This window comes from Barbus barbus, assembly GCF_936440315.1.
Source record: "Barbus barbus genome assembly, chromosome: 26".
Lineage (NCBI taxonomy): Eukaryota > Metazoa > Chordata > Actinopteri > Cypriniformes > Cyprinidae > Barbus > Barbus barbus.
In genome coordinates, this window is record NC_136754.1 from 4,289,972 (window position 1) to 4,313,578 (window position 23,607).

Genomic DNA, 23,607 nt, shown 5'->3' on the forward strand with positions numbered 1-23,607 from the left:
ATTTCATTTATTGTGTACCTTTTAAATTCGCTTATTGAAAGAACAGCAACAGTAGGGTGTAACATTTATTTGAAACACATGTATTTGGTACTTGCTACATTAAATTTTACTCTTTCGTTTCATGGCTTTGGAAAACTTGCATCTGATGTTTCTCTACGTCACTTTTTGCATAACTCCGGGTCTTCGACACCAAACTTCGTTGCAATTTCTTTCTAGGAATTAAATGCTTTCTCGGAACCTTAAAATCTCTCCGAGTGATTGTACAGGTGTGGATATATTAGTGGCTGCTCAGCTATTCGACACAGTGTATTTATATTGCTAGTGACTTGGAGATATTGTTCTCCCGCCTGACCTCCATTGAATGAGAAACGAACCAGAGAAAAAAAAAAAAAAGTAAAATAAGGTGGAGTTCCAGAACACACACCAATTATGCAATCGCCACGAACCAATGGTAGCTCAAAGGTGTTTAGGAGCCAAGACGAACTCCCCCAGAAAGTTTGCTTTGAGCTGTTTCAAATTTTTTTTCGAAATGACGTCATATCAGTTCGTTCTTCAATTTCGTTTGAAGTATATCGGGTCCTTTACTGACTGTTTGGACTTTTAAATATGAACATAATTCATCTGTTAATATGCACGTACTCAGATGCAGGCAGTGTGCTGAATGAGACAAAACCGTAGTATAGCCATAACCACCGCATATAGTCGCTTTTTAGTGCAAGTTAGATGTATATTGATTTTATCAGACGATTTGGTGATTATAAATCAGGATTTAAGGAGTATAGTGAGAGTGATTCCTGGTTGACATGTATTAATGGGTCGTGTTTACCATTTATACTTGTTTTATGTATGACAACAGAATAATATACATAAATGTGAACGGCTTTATTGGGCATTCAGTTGTATTCATAGAGTAGAACAGATCTGAAGTGCGGCAAGTGCCATCATAAAGCCATCATGGCAAGTGATGTCATAAATATGCAAATTAATGTGACATCACCTGCCTCCACAAGTCTCACAAAATCCTGTGGGAAACACTGCACTTACTCAACTGCTGTTGTATTAATAGAGAAACATCACTGCAGTTCGGAATTACTATTAGGAATTTCTCTGTTACAATATTTTTTGTTTGTTTTTATAATGTAGACAGAGAGCGCATATCTAAGTCTTTGATATTCATTTTTATATTAAATAGCCTTTAATAAATCAGTACACTAGATGAGGTAAAATAAACCATTTGCATGAGTCCACATTCTATTGATTTGTGCTTATTGGTGAAAGTGGAAATCCTGAAAGGTAATAATACATGTCTCAAATGACAATCATTACGATTATTTTGAGCAAAAATAATTTTTATTATAATACTCTGACATTTGACTAAAACTTGACTAAACAAAAACAGGACAAGGTTGATTTAAATATGATAATTACTAAAACATACATTTGAAACAGGGCTAAGACTAAATAAAAAATATGGCTGAAAAAATGAACACTGCTTTTGCATGTGTATTAATGCTAGTCGCACTGAGCTCCCTGTGTTTGTGTCTCAGGACTCCTTGTGGGGAATGAGCCAAGTGTCACAGTCAGTCCTGCACCAACAACAACAACAGCAGCGGTTTGAGACGGTCACCTCGGGCAAGAAGAAGAAGAAACAGAAGATGGTACGGGCCGACCCGAGCCTTCTAGGTGAGTGATGGGAAAATGTTGTCTTTTTAAAACTTGATATGATCTGTATAGAAATGACTTAAAATGGATCAGTTTCTTATGAAGGGAAGTTCCAGGGAATCTTACAGCAAGTTATTGAGCCACAGACGAGTTAATCATGATGACTGTCAAAACAATTTGATTTCAGTAAAATTATGTGAGTAGATTTGAATAAAAACCACAGAGTAGTTACTTGATGACATTGACTGGAGTATATATGTGTATATATAATAATATCTATAATATAGGTGTATAGTTGAGACCAATATGATTTGCATTGACTTATTTTTGACCATTAAATCAAAAAAAGTTCCTACCTGTACAATTGAAATTAAAACCGTAAAAAAAAAACATTATTATTACTTAACAGAAATGTTTTACTGAAATAAAATACTAATACTATAATATCTGTGTTATTAAAAGAACACTTGTCAATGCAATTCAATTATTCACTCTTTCCCCACCAGCATTTCTTTTTTTTTTTCAGTTCTCAGCCACCACCAGAATTTTTGATATATTTTTTTTTACGAAAATGTATTGACCCCAGAATATTTTGTTGTATGAATATCTGAACATGCAATATGTCAAAACAAAGAACAGAGGCTCTGCTTAACAGAACTAATAAACGTGAAAATAAATAGTCCAGATGCATTACAATGTGAAAAAACAGTACTTAGTTTTCCTAAAGTTTTTTTTATTTTTTTTATTCAAATTTTTACTTGCCAACATTTCACTGGCCCTGCCACAAAAAAATAAACATTTTCTCCTCTTTGCGTCCGTCTTCAATGTCCCTGGCCTCTGTTACAGACTAATTTATAATAATAACGTAATAACTGCAGTGTATTTTGTGGGAAAAAGTGAAAGTGACGTAAGGCCAAGTATGTTGACCCATACTTTTGAATTTGTGCTCCCATCCAAAGTGCGCACACACAGCAGTGAACACACACCCGGAGCAGTGGGCCGCCATTTATGCTGTCAATGGCACCTCAGTCATGGTATTGAGGGCAGAGAGAGTGCTGTACATTCACCCCCCCCACCGACAATTCGTTCCGGACTTGTGACTCGAACCCGTGACCTTTGGGTTACGAGTCGACTCTCTAACCATTAGGCCACAACTTCCCCACTGTTCCAGAAGATGAAAATTAAAATATAAATTAAATATAGATTAATTATTGTTAAATCTACAAATTTACTTGGCCAGATGTGTATTTTGACATCTACTTTTGTATGTCTTTAACCATTCAGGCAGCTTGCACGTGTCAGAGACGTGGCTGTCTGTGCGTGCGCTGTTCACACAGAAGGAATGAAAATTGGAGGAAGAATATGCTTCGTTATCATCAAATAGATTATCACTGATTATGTCTCTGCAGGTTTTTCTGTCAATGCCTCATCTGAGAGACTCAACATGGGCGAGATTGAGACTGTGGAAGAGTTTTGAGGCCTGCTGATCAACAAGCTCCCCCTACTGACAGTTTCCATTCTGAACAGCGTCCCTTATAGTCTCCTCAACCCTTTTACTCTTCTGGTTTTTTTTTTTAATTTATTTTTTTTATCCTCAATTCTTTGATTTGGAGTAGATTCGGGGCAGCGAGTTTATTTTTTTCCTCCCTAATCCAGAGGAAACCACAGTTGCAATAACAGCGCTGCCCCACGGCCACGAAAAGAACCAAAAATGCAGCACCCTGAGAAGAGGAAGAGAGGCTTGCTTCTGCAGGAGAGGAATCAACCGATTTCACAGTGTCCCTCCACCGAGACGGAGTGTCTGCTCGTGATCATGCTCATCTCCCGACTGGAGTTTCTTTAAGTGTGAATAAAAGGAGTTCAGAGGAAAAAAATTATGTATTATCCCCATTACAACTTCCTTTTTAATTTATTCGTTCCTCCCCTCATTCTTTTAGTGTTTTCCATTTTCTTCCCTTCTCTCCTCTCCCGCTTTGCTGACCCTATGTTGACGGACGTCGATAACAATGTTGGACTCGAGGAAATGTAATCAACAGTGCCCTGTTTTAAGGACATGTTAGAAAGTTCCAGACAGTTATCCATTTCTTTGTAAAATATTAGGCTGTTTAAAGAATAAACTTTCAATTCTGCATCTGTATTATAATATATGGAAATGAACCAGTGGAGTCATACGTTTTTTTATTGCAGTACAATGAATAAATCATCTCTTGTCTGGGCTGTTCTGCACACTTTTGCTCGTAATTGACAAAGCAGGGTTGTGCGAATGTTTACGCACATGCAGACTCCCATGGTTAGGGAAAACCTGGAAATTTCAGGAAATACCTATAAGATATGTTTCTAGTTACGTTCACCCCCTTCTAATGAACATGTTTGACTACTTTAGTAATTTCTATGAGTACAAATCTTAATGTTTAAGCATGTAATGATATTCTATTGAATTGTGTGCTTCTAATTTTATAGCAGACCTTGAGCCACAAACTCATCACCAAACATCAATGACTTGTATATGGGTGCTGTCATTTTAGACACGTCCAAAGCTGTTCCAACAGAGATGGAAATACAATTTTTAAATGCATGAATTGTTTCCATCTTTGTTGCCACAGTTTTGTTAGTGCCTTTTTCTGTTCTAAAGAAGGGGGTGTCCCAATACTTGTGTCCTTATAGTGTCTATGCGAGTCATTGGTGTTTGGTGATGAGTTTGTGGCTCAAGGTCTGCATATAAAGTCACACCAGAGGTGTTCAGCTGGGATCAGGACTTGGCTTTCTGCAGACCAGTCAAGTTCTTCCACACTGACTCAATCAATCATGTCTTTTTGAACCGTGTCTTATACACTGAGGCACTGTCATGTTAGAATAGAAAAGAGTCCAAAATGTTGCTAAAAAATTAGAAGCACACAATTCCATAGAATATCATTATATGCTTAAACATTAAGATTTGTACACATAGAAATTACTAAAGTAGTCAAACATGTTCATTAGAAGGGGGTGACCCAATACTTTTGGCAATATAGTGGATTTCCTTGGCTTTCAGTACCTCTTTATGCAAGTGAATTTCAATAGTTATAAATGACTCAAAAAAATCATGAAATTCATAGCTGCCCTGTCTGTAAGTTTAACCTGTTACTTGGGTTGAGTTTCTTGTTTATTTCCTAAAATCAACTGTTTGTTTTTAGTTTCTCTTTGAGTCTCAGGTCAAAATTAGACCTATATCTGGATTGTGTTCCTAATTACCACAGAAAATATTTTAGTGCTTCAGTATTTAAAAACAAGTGCAGTCCTTTAATCATTTACAATTGAAGTGCTTTGCACCAGGGTGAACATTAAAATGCAAATGTTTTTTAAAGTATAGCTACAAGACTTGAAATGGTTTGTGTTGGTAATATGATACTAGTGTCATGCACAAGTTTAACTTTTTCAGTTGATCAAATTTTCAGTTTACCATCTATTTATAGTTTTCTATGAAAAGTGTAAAAAGTGGGCAGATTCAAGGCCAAAGATACCCTTCACAAAACGTTTCTGTCTGGTGTTTATGGAGGGGGCTCAGCATCTAAGACTAATATTGATATGTACTCTATATTCAGTTCATATCTCCATAACTTCAGTTTGGTGGCAGGGTGAAAAAATGTCTTTCAGGAAAAGAAATCTTGAATTTACACAGGAAAAACGTATGAGACGAAAATAAATACACTAAAAATACATGACAGTTTTTCACAGGATGAAGTAAACATAAGGTGATGATTTTGTATGAATTTGTATCATGTTAATCATGCAAAAACATCCTTTATAGATCAAGTGTGAAGATCTATTAACGGTCATAACCATGTGTAAACATTGTATAAAAACAAAATGTGATTGTATGAATTAGTACAAATTCGCCACCAATTTGCCAAAATGTAAATGCCGTAAGATTGTTTTTGTTTTTTTTGCTAGAATGCTGCATCAACATCCAGGACTGGAACTATCCACTTTTTAACGATTGATTATAATAAATATAGTAATGCCCAAGATGCTATGTTTGCATATCCAAAAACTTTCTACTTTTTTTGGGCCAGTTTTGCATATTTCATAAATTGTCCCTCATAATTATAAATCATGGATAAATAATCAAACTGAATCTCTTCAATGATGTTTCACATAGTTTAATTACCTCGATTGTATTAAAATTGAATTGTCATGTGCATGATCCACCTCTATGATCTGAAAACCAGCCCAGGCCTCTGATGGACATGAAGGCACGGTGCTGCAGGAGTGGAAAGACTCGCTTATCCGGGTGTGAAGAGGGTGGGCAGTTACCAGAAGAGTTGACAAAAGTCTGCACTGTCCATACAGAGTCCTCCCACCTAAACCCAGCTACCCCTGCCTCTCTTGCTCAGTCTCACTTGCTCTCTATTCTTTCATTAACGTAGCAGTCTAGAGCGGTGAGCAGAAGAGTCCAGCCAGGAACCATGGGCATCTGCAGCAATTACAGCGGTTTATCTCGGCTCGTCTTCGTTGGCGCTCTGGCCATCTGCATGGCTTTTGTGCAGTCAGGTAACATCACCTCCTTGCCATCTAATCAGTGATGGACATCTCATAGTTGAAAAATTCAATGGGTTCTGATTTGTTGGCGGCTACAGGTGAGAAATTGAGTTTGTCAGTTTTAGTGAAAGTTTTATTGCTCGTCTTGATGCATGAGGTGTTGGATCAGTTCATTAATTTGTGACCATGTTGAAGAATGTCTAGAAAAACCTTGTTTAGAAATACTAAATTGTGCACACGTGTCATTTTCACCTTGTTGACCATTATGATTTTGCAAGGCCGCTTTCAGTGCCATGAATAGCCATTGATGAGCATGAAAATAGGACATTCAAATTTGAATAGCAAAAGCTTTATTTAATGAACATTTGCAACGTGATGTATGTTGTATGATATTTGCTTTAGGCTTCAAAATCTAAATATGCCAATATATATGTAAATAATACATTCATTGAACATATCTTCACTCTTGCAGACTAACGCGTCATGCTGACCTCAGACATTCTCTCTTTCACAACCAGGTGTTGAACCTGAATTTAGTCCTGGGTTCAGTGCTTACAAGGACAAAGAGATAGTTTGTTAGGCTTGAGGGAAAAACGACATTTATACAGCTGCACAAAGAACACAAAGTTCATTTGCACATCCAAAAAAGCATAATTTTTAAGAAGTATAGTTGCGAAACAATTGTCATTTTTGACCATCATCTCTTAGTGCTGAATAAAACAGTTCCAAAAAAATATATTGAAATGCTCAAACCTGCTCATATAGTGGACTAAAATGACACTTTAAGGCAATCTCAGATTTTCCAGCCAGAATACATGATGTAATACTGCACTTTTACACATTCAAGGTCTAAAGGAAGTGGCGTGATGGCTCAGTTGCTTGATATTTATTATGTGAATGCATGGTTTCAAAAGTCTGAATGATCATGATGTCACAGTCTGTTCTGATAAATTGCCAGTATTTCACTACGCTCATTAAAACTGAAGTTTCTTCACTGGCATCAGTGTTTCCATGAAGAACCTTTAACATCCATGGAACCTTTCCATTCCACAAAAGTTTCTTTATGGTCATTAAAGGTTCTTTATATTTTAAAATGTTCTTCACATTAAGAAAAAATGGTTCTTTTAAGAACTGTTTATACTGGAAGGTTCTATGGGAACCTGTACTACTTCTATGGTGTTGCTGCGAAAACCCCCTTTGAAACCTATTTTGAAAATAACACTTTTTGGCATTATAATAATTACTAAAGATTTTCCTTTTATATGAAAATACTTGACTATGAAGTTTTAATGCACGATGCTGCTACTCAGCCATAACTATGGTTGCTTATTGGTATTACTTTAATGTAATTTGTCATTTGTTTTGCTTTATTTCACATGTTTACTGGACAAAAAATCATGAGGACAACAAACTCTGTAATGCTAAACAGCTTGGACTATTGTTGACTAGTCCATGTGAAGTCCAGTCACATTTATTTATATAGCTCATAAAATACAGATTCACAATAATCGATGATGCAAATTTCAAATATTTGTCAAATTCTGTGATAAAGCAGCTTTAAAGTAGTCATTTTTCAGGTTCAATGTTGGTTCACATCAATTAAGAAATGTTTAGTTCAGCAGCTCTACAGAAAACGATTGTCGTTATCCAGCTCAGTTTTCGTCTCTGATAGTGTAGTAAAATCAATAATAGTAGTGAATATGAAATATCTTTTAAACCTCATAAAATGAGCCCAATGCATTTCTGTGCTTTATTGAGTGAAGATTCCTGCCCTGACTGACCGGCGGGGGTGAGGTGAGGTGAGGCGAGGACATTGTGTCATTCGCATGCACCTGTCTGCATGTTGTCATCTCACAGTTGTGCGTTAAAATACAAGAAACGAGACGACGTTCTTGGCCTTGTCCTCGCCAAATATTTAAGCTGGCCAAGAAGTGACAAACACAAAAAGGTGTATTTTTTCAAATCAACAGGTTACGCACGCTGACGCCGAGGTGCGTGCTTTTCCACAGACTGGCTTCATAAACAAGCTTGTTTGACTTGCAGTGTGCTGGCTGTTTAGGCCGTTGGTTCCTCTGCCTCAAGCCGTCCTCTCTGACCACACAAGTGCCCTTTTATACCCTCAAGTGAAGGGCTCATTGATGTATCGCTGGCCTCGCACCGTACTTACAGCCTGCTTCGAGTCAGGAAAGTGTGTGTCTTACTGAGCAAACAGACTATTATCAAAAATACTCGTGTGTTGGCCATCCTCGACTTGGTGACTCCAAATATTAACCTTTTATTTTTACGATCTTATTTTAAGGTTTAGGGTGGAATATGAGCATTTTTGTGTTTAGTTGCTTGGTATAAGTGGCTGCTGCATGTAAATACGTCAATTTTCAACAACAAATGAGCTCTCTGTTATGTGCGAGTTTAGATTTAGTTCGTTTTTGACCCATGCTGTTGGGTTGTTCAAGCAGGGTCAGGCTAGGTATCCTGCTGTTTGTCCATGTTCACTCTGTCTGTCTTTGTCCCTTCACTTTGGGGTCAGAACCTTTGTCCATACGGTGCCCTCGGGGAACTTTGGGCAAGCTGTAACATAAATCAGCTTTGGGCTCGGTGAGTATGGTGTAGGTGAGAAAAGTCGCATGGCTGTTCCATGCCTGCGGGAGATGTGGAATGTCAGTGAGAGATGTGAGGAGAAGAAGAGGGGGGGAACGTGCATGATGGGATACGTGTAGTGCTAATCCTCCATAAAGATGCTCATTGAGTCATATAGAATGTGACTAGCATTTGCCACTTTCTAGACCTGTGCTTAACGTACAGGGAAAAAAACATTCAACTTTTTCAGCTCACTTAAATATCACATTTTTTGGACATTCTTAACACAAAGGTGTTTTGCAAGAACTTAGGTTCAGCAAAGCACCCAATTTAATATAATTTTAAGAACTTGTTTTTCTTATGATATCTATGGCCGGTTACATAAAATATCTTACTGGTCTCACCTTTTTTTTCTCTTTTAGACAGGTCATGATTTTTTTAAGTATAGGTTACACAAAAACGTTGATTAACTTGTGAAGTGTCAATCAAAAATATGTAGTACACGGTAAAAAAAAAAGTTGAGCCAACTTAAAATTTTAAGGCAACCAGCTTCAGCTGATTTTTGTTGTTTTAAGTTTATACAACAAAAAGTTGAGAATCTCCTACAAAAATAAGTTGTGAGAACTCAAGAATCTGCAAAAAGCTGGTTGCCTTAAAATTTTAAGTTGGCTCAACTTTTTTTTTCTTTTTACAGTGTAGTTTTATTTCTATAGCGCATTTCCATTGCTCAAGTTCACTTTACATCATGCTATACAAAACATTTGCACTCCAACATAGACAATACAAACACATAAGGCCAAATATAGCCACATTATCCAAAATACAAATGAAAAAGACACGTTTTGAGCGGAGTCTTGACGGTAGACAAAGATGATATATTACGAAGTTAGGTAAGGGGTAGCAAATTCCATAAGTTAGGAGCATTAACACCAAATGACCTACCACCTACAGTGGACAGCTGATAAAGAGGAATGGACAAAAGACCAAACTCAGATGATCGGAGGGACCAGGGAGGAGAGTAGGAGTACAGTAGGTCAGACAGATATGGAGGCGCAAGACCATTTAATGTCGTAAATGTTAGAAGTAATATCTTAAAGCAAGGGTCACCAAGTTCAGTCCTGGAGGTGCCGGTATCCCTGCAGAGTTTAGCTCCAACCCTAATCAAACACACCTGAAACAGCTAATCAAGGTATTACTAGGTATGCTTGAAACTTCCAAGCAGGTGTGTTGAGGCAAGTTGGAGCTAAACTCTGCAGGACACCGGCCCTCCAGGACCAAGTTTGATGACCCCTGCCTTAAAGTGAGTACGTGATGCCACAGGTAGCCAGTGAAGATCATGCAGTAGAGGAGTACGTGATGCCACAGGTAGCCAGTGAAGATCATGCAGTAGAGGAGTACGTGATGCCACAGGTAGCCAGTGAAGATCATGCAGTAGAGGAGTACGTGATGCCACAGGTAGCCAGTGAAGATCATGCAGTAGAGGAGTACGTGATGCCACAGGTAGCCAGTGAAGATCATGCAGTAGAGGAGTACGTGATGCCACAGGTAGCCAGTGAAGATCATGCAGTAGAGGAGTAACGTGAGCAGAACGCCTGGTGGAGGTGAGAACTCTTGCTGCTGAGTTTTGAACATACCTTGCAATACGTTTTTTAGAAAGACCAAGAAATGCAACAATCCAGACGTGATGTGATTGATGCATGAATTAAGAGTTCAGCATCAGCTAAAGTTAGAGAAGATCGAAGACGTGCAATATTACAAAGATGGAAAACAGAGGTTTTAACAACAGAAGAAATGTGAGAGGCAAAAGATAGAGGTGAGTCAAGTAAGACACCAAGATTACGGACAGATGTAGAAAGCTTAACACAAACCCCGTCATTACCGTACATGACTCATTACCACCTAGTAACTGCTAGTTGGCCAGTCTAGTTCTAAGATGCGAAGTATATGCAAAATATTTTTTTATGTATGTATTTATTTAAGTATTCTAACTTGTAGCTGTTATTTGGTTATTTTAATATATCATAGTAGATTATTTTTATTTATTTTGTATCTTACATGTTGCTATTATTTATTTGTTTAAATATATCATCATTATTTTTATTTATTTATTTACTCAAGCATTTTTACTTGCAGCTATTAAATGACTAAATGTAGTAATTTTAGTATATAAACACAGGTCCCTTTAGTTTGTCTTTATTTATTTACTATTCTTAGGTATGGCTATTATTTAGTTAACTATATATCATCCTAGGTGATTTATTTATTTATTTTGTATTCTTATAGCTATTATTTAGTTGTATTTATGTCATTCCAGGTTATTTTTATTGATCGATTGATTTAGTACTCTTACTTTGTAGCTATTTTTAGGTTTAAATATCATAATTGTAGATTCCTTTCATTTGTTTTATTTTTTCATCTAGTATTATTGCATTTAGGAGATGCTTTTATCCAAAGCGACTTACAAATGATCAACAAAAGAGCAATGTGCAAGTAGCTATTAGTTATTTAATTATATTATTTTTATTTAATTTGTTTATTTAATATTCGTGCTTTATTTAGATATATCAACTTACCTAAATATGTATTTAAATAGGTATGTGTGTGAATTTGTATGATAGCGTGTGCAACTATCTTTTGGTTCATATTTCACATCTCTGACTAAACCTATTTTTTATCTTCCATCAGAAACAGTTGCTGATTCCTCCCCTACGCTGCAGAATGATAATCAGGACACACTATCTGGCGCCGGAGGCTTTGATGTGACAACAAAAGTCCCTTTTCAAGACCCCACAGAAAACTCCTTCACCTTTGATTATGAGGATGGCACACACTCAGTAACTCTGGATGAGGAGGAAGGTAAAGTTATTCCACTGATATACCAATGAAAAGCACATACTAAAGATATCCTTTATAGTCTTGTATCTTAGCAGACGCTTTTATCCAAATCAACTTAGAAAAGGGTTCTGAAAGTTATGTGTAAGGTCTTTCATAAAAAGAACTTGGTTTCATCTTATGGTTTGTGATATTTCTGTTTTCAGTTGTGCTGGGGCCTGGTGCCATCACAGCTATCGTCATCGCCGTGTTCCTCGGAGCCTCTGTCCTTCTCGCTCTCATCGTGATCACGCTCAGAAAGTTCACTGCCTCTTAAGGCTCATTTCTCAAGCCTATCTCTTCTTTTTACTTTCCTCTGAACTGTATTTTTAAGTGTCTCATTGGTGGGAGGTTCGTGAAATGGATGCTCTTTACTGAGACCAGTTTTGTGATTTCTTTCTCCTATAAAACTCAAGACAGAGAAAAGCAGGCTAAGACTAAACAAAAGGGTAACTGCAGTCAAGAGAAATTTTGGTTGCATTTGTTTGGTGACCATATAATCAATGTTGATATCCTCTTGTAATAAGGTTTAGAATGAAATATTTAAAGAACATTTAAACATGCTGTTTTCTAAAGAATACTAAGTTCCAATTTTCTTGTCATTCTTGCTGATTTGTGTAAAATGATTATGTCCTTCAGTGTTTAAGTGTGTGTGTGTGTGTGTGTGTGAGTGTGTGTTGAGAAAACAGCAATCTGTAAGAGAAATCAAAGTCTTTGAGTGAGTGTTTTAATTGAACTTTTATACATAAACTGATGAATTTGTTTGTCACCTTGTGATTGGTTACTGAACAGATAAAAAAGCCCATGTTTATTCCTCTTCCAAGAGTGGTTTCTTTCACTTAATTTCTATTTTTTTATATAAATAATATATGCTTATTCTCTTTATGGTAACGTTTGAAGAGGAGACCATCCTTAAAAAACATAACAAAATGAGTTGAAATGTAGGTCTATTTTAACACTGTACAAGCATATAACCAGTGAAACCCAGTTTGGGGAACATAATATTATGCTAAATTAATGAAATATGTTATTATTATTGTTGTTGTTGTTGTTTTATATCAATTTGAAATTAAGAAATCAATGTGATAAATTAGGTCAAAAGTAATCTAAAGGTAATCAAAAACGATCAAGAAACGCTAACACGTTGTAATTTGAATAAATCTGCGTATTTAAGTAGATATTCAAAATATGTATATATACCATCATTAGGATTTAGGGTGATATCAGAACGTTCAAGCGCGTCGGCTCGTTGGTCTAGGGGTATGATTCTCGCTTAGGGTGCGAGAGGTCCCGGGTTCAAATCCCGGACGAGCCCGAAGTTTTGTTTTCTTATTTTCCAAATCGATTGTTTAGTGTTGAAATCTGGACTGTTCGTCTGTTATTTTTTTGGGGGGAAAAAAATAAATATGCGAGAACGAGATGTAATAAAGCTGACGGCTCTTTAGCTTTTCAGATTCAGCGTCAGACGTGCAAACCCAAACATGTACTTACAGCGCCTCTCTGTGGTTAAAAAAAATGCAAGGCCCATCCAGTATTGTAAGTAGTTGACAAATAACCAGTACTTCCTCCTGAAAGGTAAGATTTCAAGATTTCAAGATTTTTATTTGTCACATACACAATTATACAGGGTATAACCAGCAGTGAAATGTAGGTCAGGTCCACTCCAAGGACAGTGCAATTATATAGAATACAAATATTAAGAAAAAGAAAAGTAGAAAAAATAAGAGGAATAAAATAAAAGATAAAAAAAATATAAATATAAATGTGCAGGTCAGTATGTTGTTGACTTAAATAGTAATAAGAGGAATGTGCAAAAAGAATGTGCAAAAAAGTTGTCCAGGGTATTTAGCAGCAATATGAGGTAGAGAAAAATTATGAATAGCTATTGATATAGTGGTATATACATGGAGTCATGTGATGTTATGACACAGAGTTAGAGTTTAGGAGCCTGATGGCCAGGGGGAAGAAGCTCCTCCTAAGTCTCTCAGTTTTTGCCATCAGGCTACGGAAGCGCTTACCAGATGGAAGCAAAGTGAATAGATGGTTACCAGGGTGATTTGAGTCCTTGAAGATTTTAACAGCTCTACTTTTGCAGCGTTTGAGGTAGATGTCCTGCAGAGAGGGGAGAGCAGACCCTGAGATGCGCTCAGCTAAGCGCACAACTCTCTGTAGTGCTTTGCAGTCCTGATTGGAGCTGTTTCCATACCACACTGAGATGCACTGAGTCAATACACTTTCTATGGTCCCTGAATAGAAAGTTTTCAGGATTGCTGGTGAGACCCTGAATTTCCTCAGCTGTTGCAGGTGGTACAGTCTTTGCCTGGCTTTCTTAACCTGTGTTTGGGTGTGTGTAGTCCAAGTCAGGTTCTCGGAGATGTTTACACTGAGGTACTTGAAGTTACTCACCCTCTCCACAGGGGTCCCACTGATCATAAGAGGAGTGTAGGGCCGCTGCTGTCTCTTCCTAAAGTCCATGATCAGCTCTTTAGTTTTGCTCACATTCGGAGAGAGACAGTTGTCCTGGCACCATGATGTGAGTCTCTCTACCTCGTCCAAGTATGCGGTCTCATCGTTGTTGGAGATGAGGCCCAGAACCACAGTATCATGAGCGAATTTGACAATAGATGTGGAGCTGTGAGAGGACACGCAGTCATGCGTGTAGAGAGAGTAAAGCAGGGGACTCAGGACACAGCCCTGTGGGGCTCCTACGTTCAGGGTGATGGAGTTTGAGGTGAACTGGCCAACTTTCACCACTTGAGGTCTGCTGGTGAGGAAGTCTTGAATCCAGTCACAGAGTGAGGAGTTTAGGCCGAGGTCTGTGAGTTTAGAAGCCAGCTTGATGGGAACTATAGTGTTGAAAGCTGAGCTATAATCAATGAATAGCAGCCTTACATAATTCCCATTGTTGCTGTCCAAGTGTGTGAGGGAAGAGTGGAGGACGTGAGAGATGGCATCGTCCGTAGATCTGTTTGGGCGATAGGCAAACCGAAGAGGGTCCAAAGTATCAGGGATGGAGGAGCAGATGTGGCTCTTTACAATCTGTATACTGGTAAATAATGTAGGTTTCGGGAGAAAAAAGTTGTTTATAGTCGTTTCTGGATTTTTAAAAAATATAATTTGTTTGTCTTATGATGAGTGATGCATCACTTGTTCTAATCATTTGCTGTTGTAAGAATCTGGCAAAATTATATTTATGTTATGTAAACGCAAAAGCATATTGACCCCGACGTGATTTGAACACGCAACCTTCTGATCTGGAGTCAGACGCGCTACCGTTGCGCCACGAGGTCTGTCGGGCTGGTTGTCTCTGTACTGGATTTTAATGTATGTGGATGTTAGATATAAAAAAGTGTATTTACGTATCTTACAAACATACCAGTTTGGGCGACTAAATATTACTGTGAAGAAATGAACCTACAGCAACTGTCAGGCATGTCATGCTGCACTCGCTCTTGCTCTTTATTGTGCACTGGTCAGTCCTGTTGATAGACATTCCGACTTATGACATACATTTTAATTGGAAAATGCAAAAATGTATTTAGGGAAATGTCTGTTAATATAGGCTACATGCTTCCCACGAATTCCAATTCAGAATTAAATGTTTTTGAAGAAACCATTATTTCCTGTTAACCCCAGTGGTGCAATGCCATTGTTGGGTGCTCTTCTTTAAAGAGTAATAATAATCATTTAAACATATGAGAAAATCTCAAACTTAAAGGGAGAGTTCACCCAAAAACGAAAGTTTGAAAACAATCAGCTGAACCAAATCAACTGTTTCATTAACTGTACTACATTCTTCAAAATATCTTCTTTTGTGTTCAACAGAAGAAAAAAACAAAAAACACATAGGCTACAGATTTGTAATTACATGAGGGTGACTAAATGATGAAATCGTGAATTTTGGGGTGAACTATCCATTTAAAGCAACTGTATTTAGTTTTGGGCATTTTTGTGACTTCGGAGCCTCCTACAGTTAAGTGAGTGAAGTCGAAAACAGGCTTATACTGTGCTAAGCATGGGAAAGGCTAGGACGATTCCAAGGGCCTGGTGTTAGAGGGGGCCCCTCGAGGGGGGAACACCCCCCCTCCCCGGACCGCAATTTGTACAGAGAGGGTAGCCTATATATGTAAATATGTTGTTCAGGGGCCCACAAACCATAGCGGCGCCCCTGCACACACACACACACTCGAAAATACTCTCTGAGGGAACATGTCAAGGTCATATACAGATTTGGTGTATAAGTGGCTTCCGGAAGAATCCCAGTTGCCAGAGGTTCACCTTTTTGTTGACTGGATTAAGGTTGCTATAGTTGTTCTATAGATAGTAGATTACCAGGCCACACGTTTTGTCTATACCATGAACTAATTTCACACTCATTTCATGAGCAAAACTACTTCCTTCATGACAGCCACTTGATCTGTTTTTCTATGTGCTGCAAGAACTATGCAAGAATGTCGTGTTTCATTTATAGTGGGCTGGATCTTTAGTATGCAAATTGTATTATAACAACTCTAAACTTGATGAAAGCAAAGTAGGACTTCCTTGTCACTTCTTTAATCCCTACATCGGAAGGCAATTGGTCTAAATTCGTCCAGATGAGACGTGATCTGCAGGACCATTGCGTGACGCTGCTGTCAATCCAGAATGGGGCGTGGATGGATGTGAGCCTAAATTGATCGGCGGAGCCTTTTATCCTCTCCAGCTTGCTTTGGATTGCTTTTACCTCACCCGAGATTTAAAGGCATTGCTCTGTTTGCAAAGACACCTGTGCAATAATGCCGGACACCAAAAAATTCATCGAGAACCTCTCTGGAACGGGGAAGTCCATTGGCGTCCTGACAAGTGGTGGAGATGCTCAAGGTAGAGCCTATTTTTCTTTTAACAAACCGATTAGGATGATTAGGATGAACAGATTGACTTGTTTACAGCTTTAATCATTAGGCTACACAGCTAAACGGAGCCAGTGCAACAGATGTTAAAAGAGAAAGGCGAGGTAGTTCCGGGGTTTTAAACTGACGCTCAAATTCTACTTCAACACTTTTATAGCTAATCCGAAATATGTTCATTATTTAGAAAACGTATTATTGTGAACTCTTTTAGAGTTGAACCACATATTATGGATAATGGAATTAATTAAAGTTGCATCTCTAAGAGTCTCGCACTCGAGCGTCATGACAACGCGTAAACTGGGTGCGCTCAAGCGCCTTCAACGCAACTGGAATTAAATATTTATGCAATCACCTGACACAGCGTTTACGGCATGCCATACATTTATTTTACTCTTAGATTGCCATTCAGTTAAGTAATTAATGAAAATGATTAAAATGACTTCAGATCGAACTATATGTTGCGTTATCTGGGTGTGTCTCTCACTTGGTTTTCTGTGCGTCTTTGTGCGCATATTTGTATCACGATGCATGCATCACGGTGAAGAATGCGTGCGCGACGCGTGTCTACGTGATCTCAGGCAAGTAGAGCGAGACTCCCGTGATGCCGTGATCACGTGGAAAAAAACCGACGGCATCCCACGCGCGAGAGTGCGCGCGGGTTAATAGCCTCGGGATAATAGTTTCCGTTCGATGCCTGAATGCTCTGTTTGAAAGCGCATCTCCTGTAGGTCATTTATTCTTTTGCGCGTCATACTGAACTCGAGAAAGAACATGAAGATTGTGATGCAATGTCTGACTTCCTTCCTACATCTCAGTCAAAATAGACAAGTGTATTTTACTAAGCTGTTTGTTTACTCTTGAATGCCTATCATATAATGCTCTGCTTTAGAAGTCTTGGAATGTAGTGCACAATGTGGGCTGTTTTTATGCCTTTCAATTGCACTTTGAGTTTTTTTTATGATAAAAATTTTATGATGATGAAAAATACAGTAACCTGTAATATGTGAAATATATAAAGTTACAATTTAGAATAGCTGCATGCAAATATATAGTAAACAATGATGTATTTCTGTATTCTGAATTGTCAGCATAATTACTCTGGTCTTCATGTCACATGATCCTTCAGAAATCATTCTAATATTCAGATATTCTAATATATTCTCGAGAAACATTTCTGATTATTACCAATGTTGGAAACAGTTGTCCTGCTTCATATTTTTGTGAAAAATGAGATACATTACCATTCAGTATGGACTGGAATAAGAAAAAAATTAATAATATTTTTTACTGGATTAAATTGATTTAAGTGACAGTAAACATATACTTATTACAATATATACACACACACACACACACATATATATATATATATATATATATATATATATATATATATATAAATGCTGTTCTTTAACTAACAAATAAATCCTGAAAAAGTTAGTGTCACAGTTTCCACAAAAATATTAAGAAACAAAAACAGTTTTCAGTGCTGATAATAATAAGAACCATTACTGAGCACAAATAATAATTGAAAATAATTAGCAGCAAATCAGCATATTAGAAAGATTTCTGAAGGATCGTCATGTGACACTGAAGACGAGTAATGATGCCAAAAATTCAGCTTTGATCACAGAAAAATTTAAATTTAGCCTAAACATTAAATCATTAAAACGTTACATTAAAATATCTTATTTAGAACTTTCCTATAATCACGGCAATTGAAAGCGAAAGGTATGGTGTCCGAGAGAGCTCAACGCGCTGCAAATAGATAAAACACCTGCAAATAAAGAAAACAACTTCCTCAATTTGACAACACACGCTGCAAATGCTCACAACACAACCAAACAAAGAAACAAGCTGCAAACAGAAAAAAAACACCTGCAAATAAAGAAAAAAACTTTCCTCAATTTGACAACACCCGCTGCAAGTGCTTACAACACAACCAAAAAAAGAAACGCACTGCAAATAAAATTTATTTGTTTGTGTTGTGAGCATTTGCAGCACCTGCTGTCAAACTGATGAAGATGTTTTCTTGATTTGCTTGTGCTTTTTCTATTTGCATGTGTTTTCTGAAGTTGCAGCGCGTTGAGCTCTCTCGGCCACCGTACACCAAAGTCTACAGATTTACAATGTTCTAGAGTAGTAAGTTTGAGAAGCATATTTTTGAAACATTTTCTTAGACGCATAAAATTACGGAAGAGCTATAGCCTACAAACATTCACTGTTATCTTATATCTGCTGAAAATGGCTGCGTTAATTCTTTCTGTGTTACAGTGTGGCAATCAATGTCCTAAATGGCATTCAAATCTGAGAAATTCGAAAAGGCCAGTAGTAGTTTGCATCCCTGAAAATGAATGAATTTGCTGAATTAATGAAATTGCTGAATTGTCTCATCATATTTGCCTCAGCTCGCATTCAGCCGCCCAGCTCAGCTTCTGTGAAGTGTGAACAGTAAATCCTGCCTTCTTCGATTTGATTGGCTAAAACATTTTGACATTGACGAGTGCTTTTGAGCCGCTGCTGCTGTGCTGAGTCAGAACGCACAAAATTAATTAGACTGATTGACTCAAGTGGGCTGCGCGGGCCATTCGTCTGGGCCGATGGACGGATAGGCTACCTAAATTTAGCCTACTATAATCCATTCTTTATATTTACGCAGTGGGCACACATTTGTACAGCGACCCACCGGGAAAACTCCCGATGCTCCAGATGGCCAGTCCGCCACTGCCCTGGAATGCGAATTGTAACGTTACCTGGGGAACCCCACCAAAAACGTGTATTTTACTCCCCCGGAACGCAATTTTTACCATTGGACCTGGACTCCCTTGAAATGCGAGTGGGCTAGTTTTGAGTGGTAATTGGGTGGGTTTTGTTCCGAAAACATGGCAACCCTGGCTCTTGTAGGCTACTCTTGAATGCTCGAGCTGTATTAAACAGTTACTCCTATAGAGTTTCCACTTTTGAATCTTTTTACCTTTTTTTTTAATTTTGGTTCTGGCTAGGGTCATGGCACTATGTTTCCTAGCAACGGTTTCCAGGCAGCAGCCCTCCCATCACTATGGGTTAGGCTGGTCATAACCTCAGGGGAACAGATGCTTGATTCAACATGTCAGGTCACAGCACTGTAGGGAACACACTGAGCAGAGCCTCCACTTTCATGTTTTAATTTCTCAAATTTATGTGCCTATAGATGATCTGTACACTGTTTGATGCGTTAGAATTTGTGAATCACCAGTCTTTCTCTCTCTTTCTGTATTTCGTCATGTAGGTATGAATGCTGCTGTGAGGGCAGTGGTCAGAATGGGAATCTATGTGGGAGCAAAAGTTTATTTCATCCATGAGGTGATTTTTCATTTTCTTCATTCCCAGATCTAAATTTTGAGAAACCCATAATAATAAAATAATGCATTTTATTTACAGGCATCTTTCATAGCACTCAATGACACTTTTAAAGCACTATTCAAATACCAAATACATCAATTTTAATAATTTCCTGAAATTTATTCAGGACATTGACATCCGACAAGCAGCATTGTTTCTGTGGATTTCAAAGGCCATGCATAAAAGCTTGTGACAGATAAAATGTGTCCATTTTGTGGTTGCCTTGGTAAAAAGGAAAATGAATTTAGATTTTTTTATGATGTTATAATGAGTGGTTCTTTCTTAGGGCTACCAGGGCATGGTGAATGGAGGTGACAACATCAAAGAGGCATCATGGGAAAATGTTTCCAGTATGTTACAAGTGGTAAGCAGTTTACTACATTGAAGTATATTAAGCTTAAATAACACACAAAAATGAGCAAACATAGAGAAGACACATTGCAGGGTTGTTGTAGAGAGCTGCATGATTCTCAATAGAGGTCATGATTCTCCTGAGGTTCTGAAGGAAAAACATTAGACAAACAAAACATTTTACTAGAGGTTCTGACAAAAAGTTAATTGCTTCAGACTAATTAAAATATTAATATATTCAATATAATTCATAGTAAAAAAAACTGTTTTTCAAAGACTCTGATTCAAAGACTCACTCATAAAGACTGCATTTGTTAGTGAATAGCCCCTTTCACACAGTAATACCAGTAAAATTTCCGGAATGACTTTACCGGTAAATTCAAAAATGCGCTGTTCACACAGGTAACGACATTCCGTCTTTTTCCTGGAAAATCACCATTCATATCCATTCCAAAATACTGGTAAATTCTGTGACATCATTAACCTCCAAATGGCTGCGCTTGTATAAACATGGAGGGGTATATGCAGTCAGTCTTTTTGTTGTCAGCGCGTTCTGAACTCGTATGTGCTCATACCGGTAATTTTGCTTCTGCGTTCACACATAGCATAATTCTGGCAATTTACTGGTAATGTTACAACTTCTCATACTGGTAAATTGCCAAAACGAATTTACCGGTATTTTTGAAAAAGTCCTGTTCACACATGATCTCTTTACGGCAATTTACCGGTAATTTTCCGGAAAAGTCTGTATGTGTGAAAGGGCTTAATGACACAATGTTTTTAACAGTCACTTGTCGCCACCTACTGGTTTTATGATGTTGTGCGACAATTGACCTATCAGTAAGCCCCTCCCCTCGAACGCAGACTAGCCAATGGCAGTCGAGTATCAGTTGTACAGGGAGTGGAACTCAGACATCTTTAAGTTTCAGCGCCATAGAGAAACATCGGAAAATCCGAAGCACGCATCGATTTTATGGGGTTTATGCTTCAAAAATGGAAAAACGATATGCCTGGGGTACTTGTAACACTGATTACAGGTATCCTGAGAGGATGGTCAATAGAATTTATTGTATTCTATTTCCTAAACCCAAACAAAACAGAGCAAAATGTCCCTAAGCATTCAACCCCAATCCCAATGAAGACAAAATGTTCATTTTCTTGTTGGCATATAGTCTCATAAAGTTACAATTTTCATGTGCTCAAGCAGAACATTAATGTCATCTTGCGTTTCAGCAAAAAACTAGCTAACGTTAAAATTAGTGAGTTCATGCTAACGTACAAACCTGAATAGCGAACTGTTCTCGCGTCTTGTACAGTGTAGGGCAAAAACACATAAACGAAGGTCTATATTTAACTGTCTCTTCATATTAAACCGGTTAAGTAAATTAATATAATCTTACCCTGCGGTACATGAACAGTGTTGATCCGGGATTTTTTTCATTTGCAGTCGTGACGACTGTAACATTCTTCTCCCGCTTGATCTGTAAACCCTCGCTTCCAAATTAATACCCACAATATTTATTTTAAAATCTTTTATATATCCCTCCATGGCATATTTAAGTACCACTTGAAAGGTCCTTCTGTGTCCAAAATTTATCAAAACGATTTAGGGACAAGGTTTTCACACCGACAGCTGTTATCAGCTCCGTTTGTTTGTCCAAGTTCGCAACAGTAACTAAGGGGGGCGGGGCTTATCGATAGGTCAATTATTACTTAAAGGGATAATTCACCCAAAAATTGCTTTTAATTTACTCAACAACACCTCAGGCTATCCAAGATGTAGGTGACTTTTTCTCTTCAGTAGAAAAGTACAGAAGATTTTTAGCTAAAACTGTGGTCCTTGGTGATGAATAAAATGCAAGTCAGCAGTTGCCTGTTTTTGAGAAAGCACATAAAAGAAAACACATAATTAATAATACCCATGGCTCTTGACGATATATCGAGGTCTTATGAAGTGAAACGATCAGTCTGTGTAAGAAACTGAACATTATTTACTTCATTATGATCTGTAATCCATATTCTCAGTGAACAGGGAAATAAGTTTTTTTCCCCGCGTACTGGTTCTTTCAATTCAGTTCACTTGTTTGTTTGTGTAATCACGCAATAAGCAATTATATTATTAACACACTCAATAATTATGTGAAATGTGGATATGTTAAAGCATCAAATTACGAAAAAAATGTATATATATATTATTTATTCTTTCATATTTTGACCAAAATATAAAACATAAATTATTAATTATGATCTGTATTTTCTTATTACTACTGTGTGTGTGCAGGGTGGCACTGTGATTGGCAGCGCCCGCTGTAAGGATTTTCGTGCCCACGAGGGCCGTTTGCATGCTGCTCTGAACCTGGTGCAGCGTGGCATCACTAACTTGTGTGTGATTGGTGGAGATGGCAGTTTGACCGGGGCTAATCTCTTCAGGGAGGAGTGGAGTGGACTCTTAGATGAGCTTGTCCAATCTGGTAGCAGAGTGGGAGGGGCTTATACATGGGACAAGAATTTGAACTGTATTGAATTGCATAATATTTTGCCGTATTTCTCCCAGGTCAAATCAGTGAAGAGGCTGCCCAAACTCATTCTGCGTTGCATATCGTTGGGATGGTGGGCTCTATAGACAATGATTTCTGCGGGACAGATATGACCATTGGCACAGACTCAGCACTGCACAGGATCATAGAGGTGGTGGACGCCATAATGACCACAGCACAAAGGTACTGTATATACCAAAAATTACAATATACAGAAAATTCTAGATATTAGATACTAAAATCAGCATAATATGGATGGTGAGCATAAGAGACATTTTTCAAAAACATAAAAAAAAAAAATCATAATTATTCCAAACTTTTGACCAGTAGTGTAAATGCATTTTGAATATCAAACACATATTTTGTCATTAAAGATAAAATGTTTTTTTTTTTTTTTTATTCATATTGTGTGTTTTTAGCCATCAGAGGACCTTTGTGCTGGAGGTCATGGGAAGACACTGTGGGTAAGATCCTCGACTAGAAACACTCAATGAGAAACAAGCATATACTGAAAAATCAGCATTAAACCATGTGTGTATGTGTGTGTAGGTATCTAGCATTAGTCAGTGCTCTTGCTTGTGGAGCTGACTGGGTGCTGATTCCAGAAATGCCTCCCAAGGATGGCTGGGAGGAACAGATGTGTCATAAACTATCAGAGGTAACACACTCACACACATAAACATGCACATGCACCCTACAGCTGTGCTCAAACCAACTCAAATATAGAGGTTATTAACCTAATTACATTATCCAGATAAGTGACAGTACTGTAGTTGTTTTAAAACCAGTAACCAGTTATTTACAGCAGTTGCAGTGTAGCA

The 23,607-nt window shown here is 37.8% G+C and overlaps 3 protein-coding genes across 9 annotated transcripts in view; all 3 read left to right on the top strand.

Annotated features, from left to right (window-relative positions):
• The window catches only part of LOC306846088 (GRB10-interacting GYF protein 2-like), a 28,722-nt gene extending 24,833 nt beyond the window's left edge, over nt 1–3,889 (top strand). For 4 of the 5 annotated variants that reach the window (XM_079379196.1, XM_079379197.1, XM_079379198.1 and 1 more), the window contains 2 exons: nt 1,548–1,683; nt 3,072–3,887. In XM_079379196.1, the coding sequence (XP_079235322.1) occupies nt 1,548–1,683; nt 3,072–3,139 (204 nt within the window). In that variant the 3' untranslated portion in view covers nt 3,140–3,887. Of the gene's footprint in view, nt 1–1,547; nt 1,684–3,071 lie in introns of all 5 variants that reach the window. The other variant, XM_079379195.1, reaches the window with a different exon arrangement.
• A 2,108-nt stretch (nt 3,890–5,997) lies between these two features.
• LOC306846140 (protein SNORC-like) lies at nt 5,998–12,449 on the top strand. Its single transcript, XM_079379273.1, has 3 exons — nt 5,998–6,192; nt 11,443–11,613; nt 11,796–12,449. The coding sequence occupies exons 1-3, from the start codon at nt 6,108–6,110 to the stop codon at nt 11,903–11,905; spliced, it is 366 nt and encodes a 121-aa protein (XP_079235399.1). The 5' UTR covers nt 5,998–6,107; the 3' UTR covers nt 11,906–12,449.
• Nucleotides 12,450–16,264: 3,815 nt separating this feature from the next.
• The window catches only part of LOC306846097 (ATP-dependent 6-phosphofructokinase, platelet type-like), a 28,365-nt gene continuing 21,022 nt past the window's right edge, over nt 16,265–23,607 (top strand). For all 3 annotated transcript variants that reach the window (XM_079379213.1, XM_079379211.1, XM_079379212.1), the window contains exons 1-7: nt 16,265–16,488; nt 19,786–19,859; nt 20,185–20,262; nt 22,531–22,720; nt 22,804–22,969; nt 23,206–23,250; nt 23,336–23,444. In XM_079379213.1, the coding sequence (XP_079235339.1) occupies nt 16,404–16,488; nt 19,786–19,859; nt 20,185–20,262; nt 22,531–22,720; nt 22,804–22,969; nt 23,206–23,250; nt 23,336–23,444 (747 nt within the window). In that variant the 5' untranslated portion in view covers nt 16,265–16,403. The remainder of the gene's footprint in view (nt 16,489–19,785; nt 19,860–20,184; nt 20,263–22,530; nt 22,721–22,803; nt 22,970–23,205; nt 23,251–23,335; nt 23,445–23,607) is intronic.

What these genes read in the sequence shown, in the direction of transcription:
- LOC306846140 (XM_079379273.1), top strand. Translation starts at nt 6,108, where the DNA reads ATGGGCATCTGCAGCAATTACAGCGGTTTATCTCGGCTCGTCTTCGTT. An exon ending in CATGGCTTTTGTGCAGTCAG is followed by an intron (nt 6,193 to 11,442) that starts GTAACATCACCT and finishes ATCTTCCATCAG; the next exon opens with AAACAGTTGCTGATTCCTCC. An exon ending in AACTCTGGATGAGGAGGAAG is followed by an intron (nt 11,614 to 11,795) that starts GTAAAGTTATTC and finishes TTCTGTTTTCAG; the next exon opens with TTGTGCTGGGGCCTGGTGCC.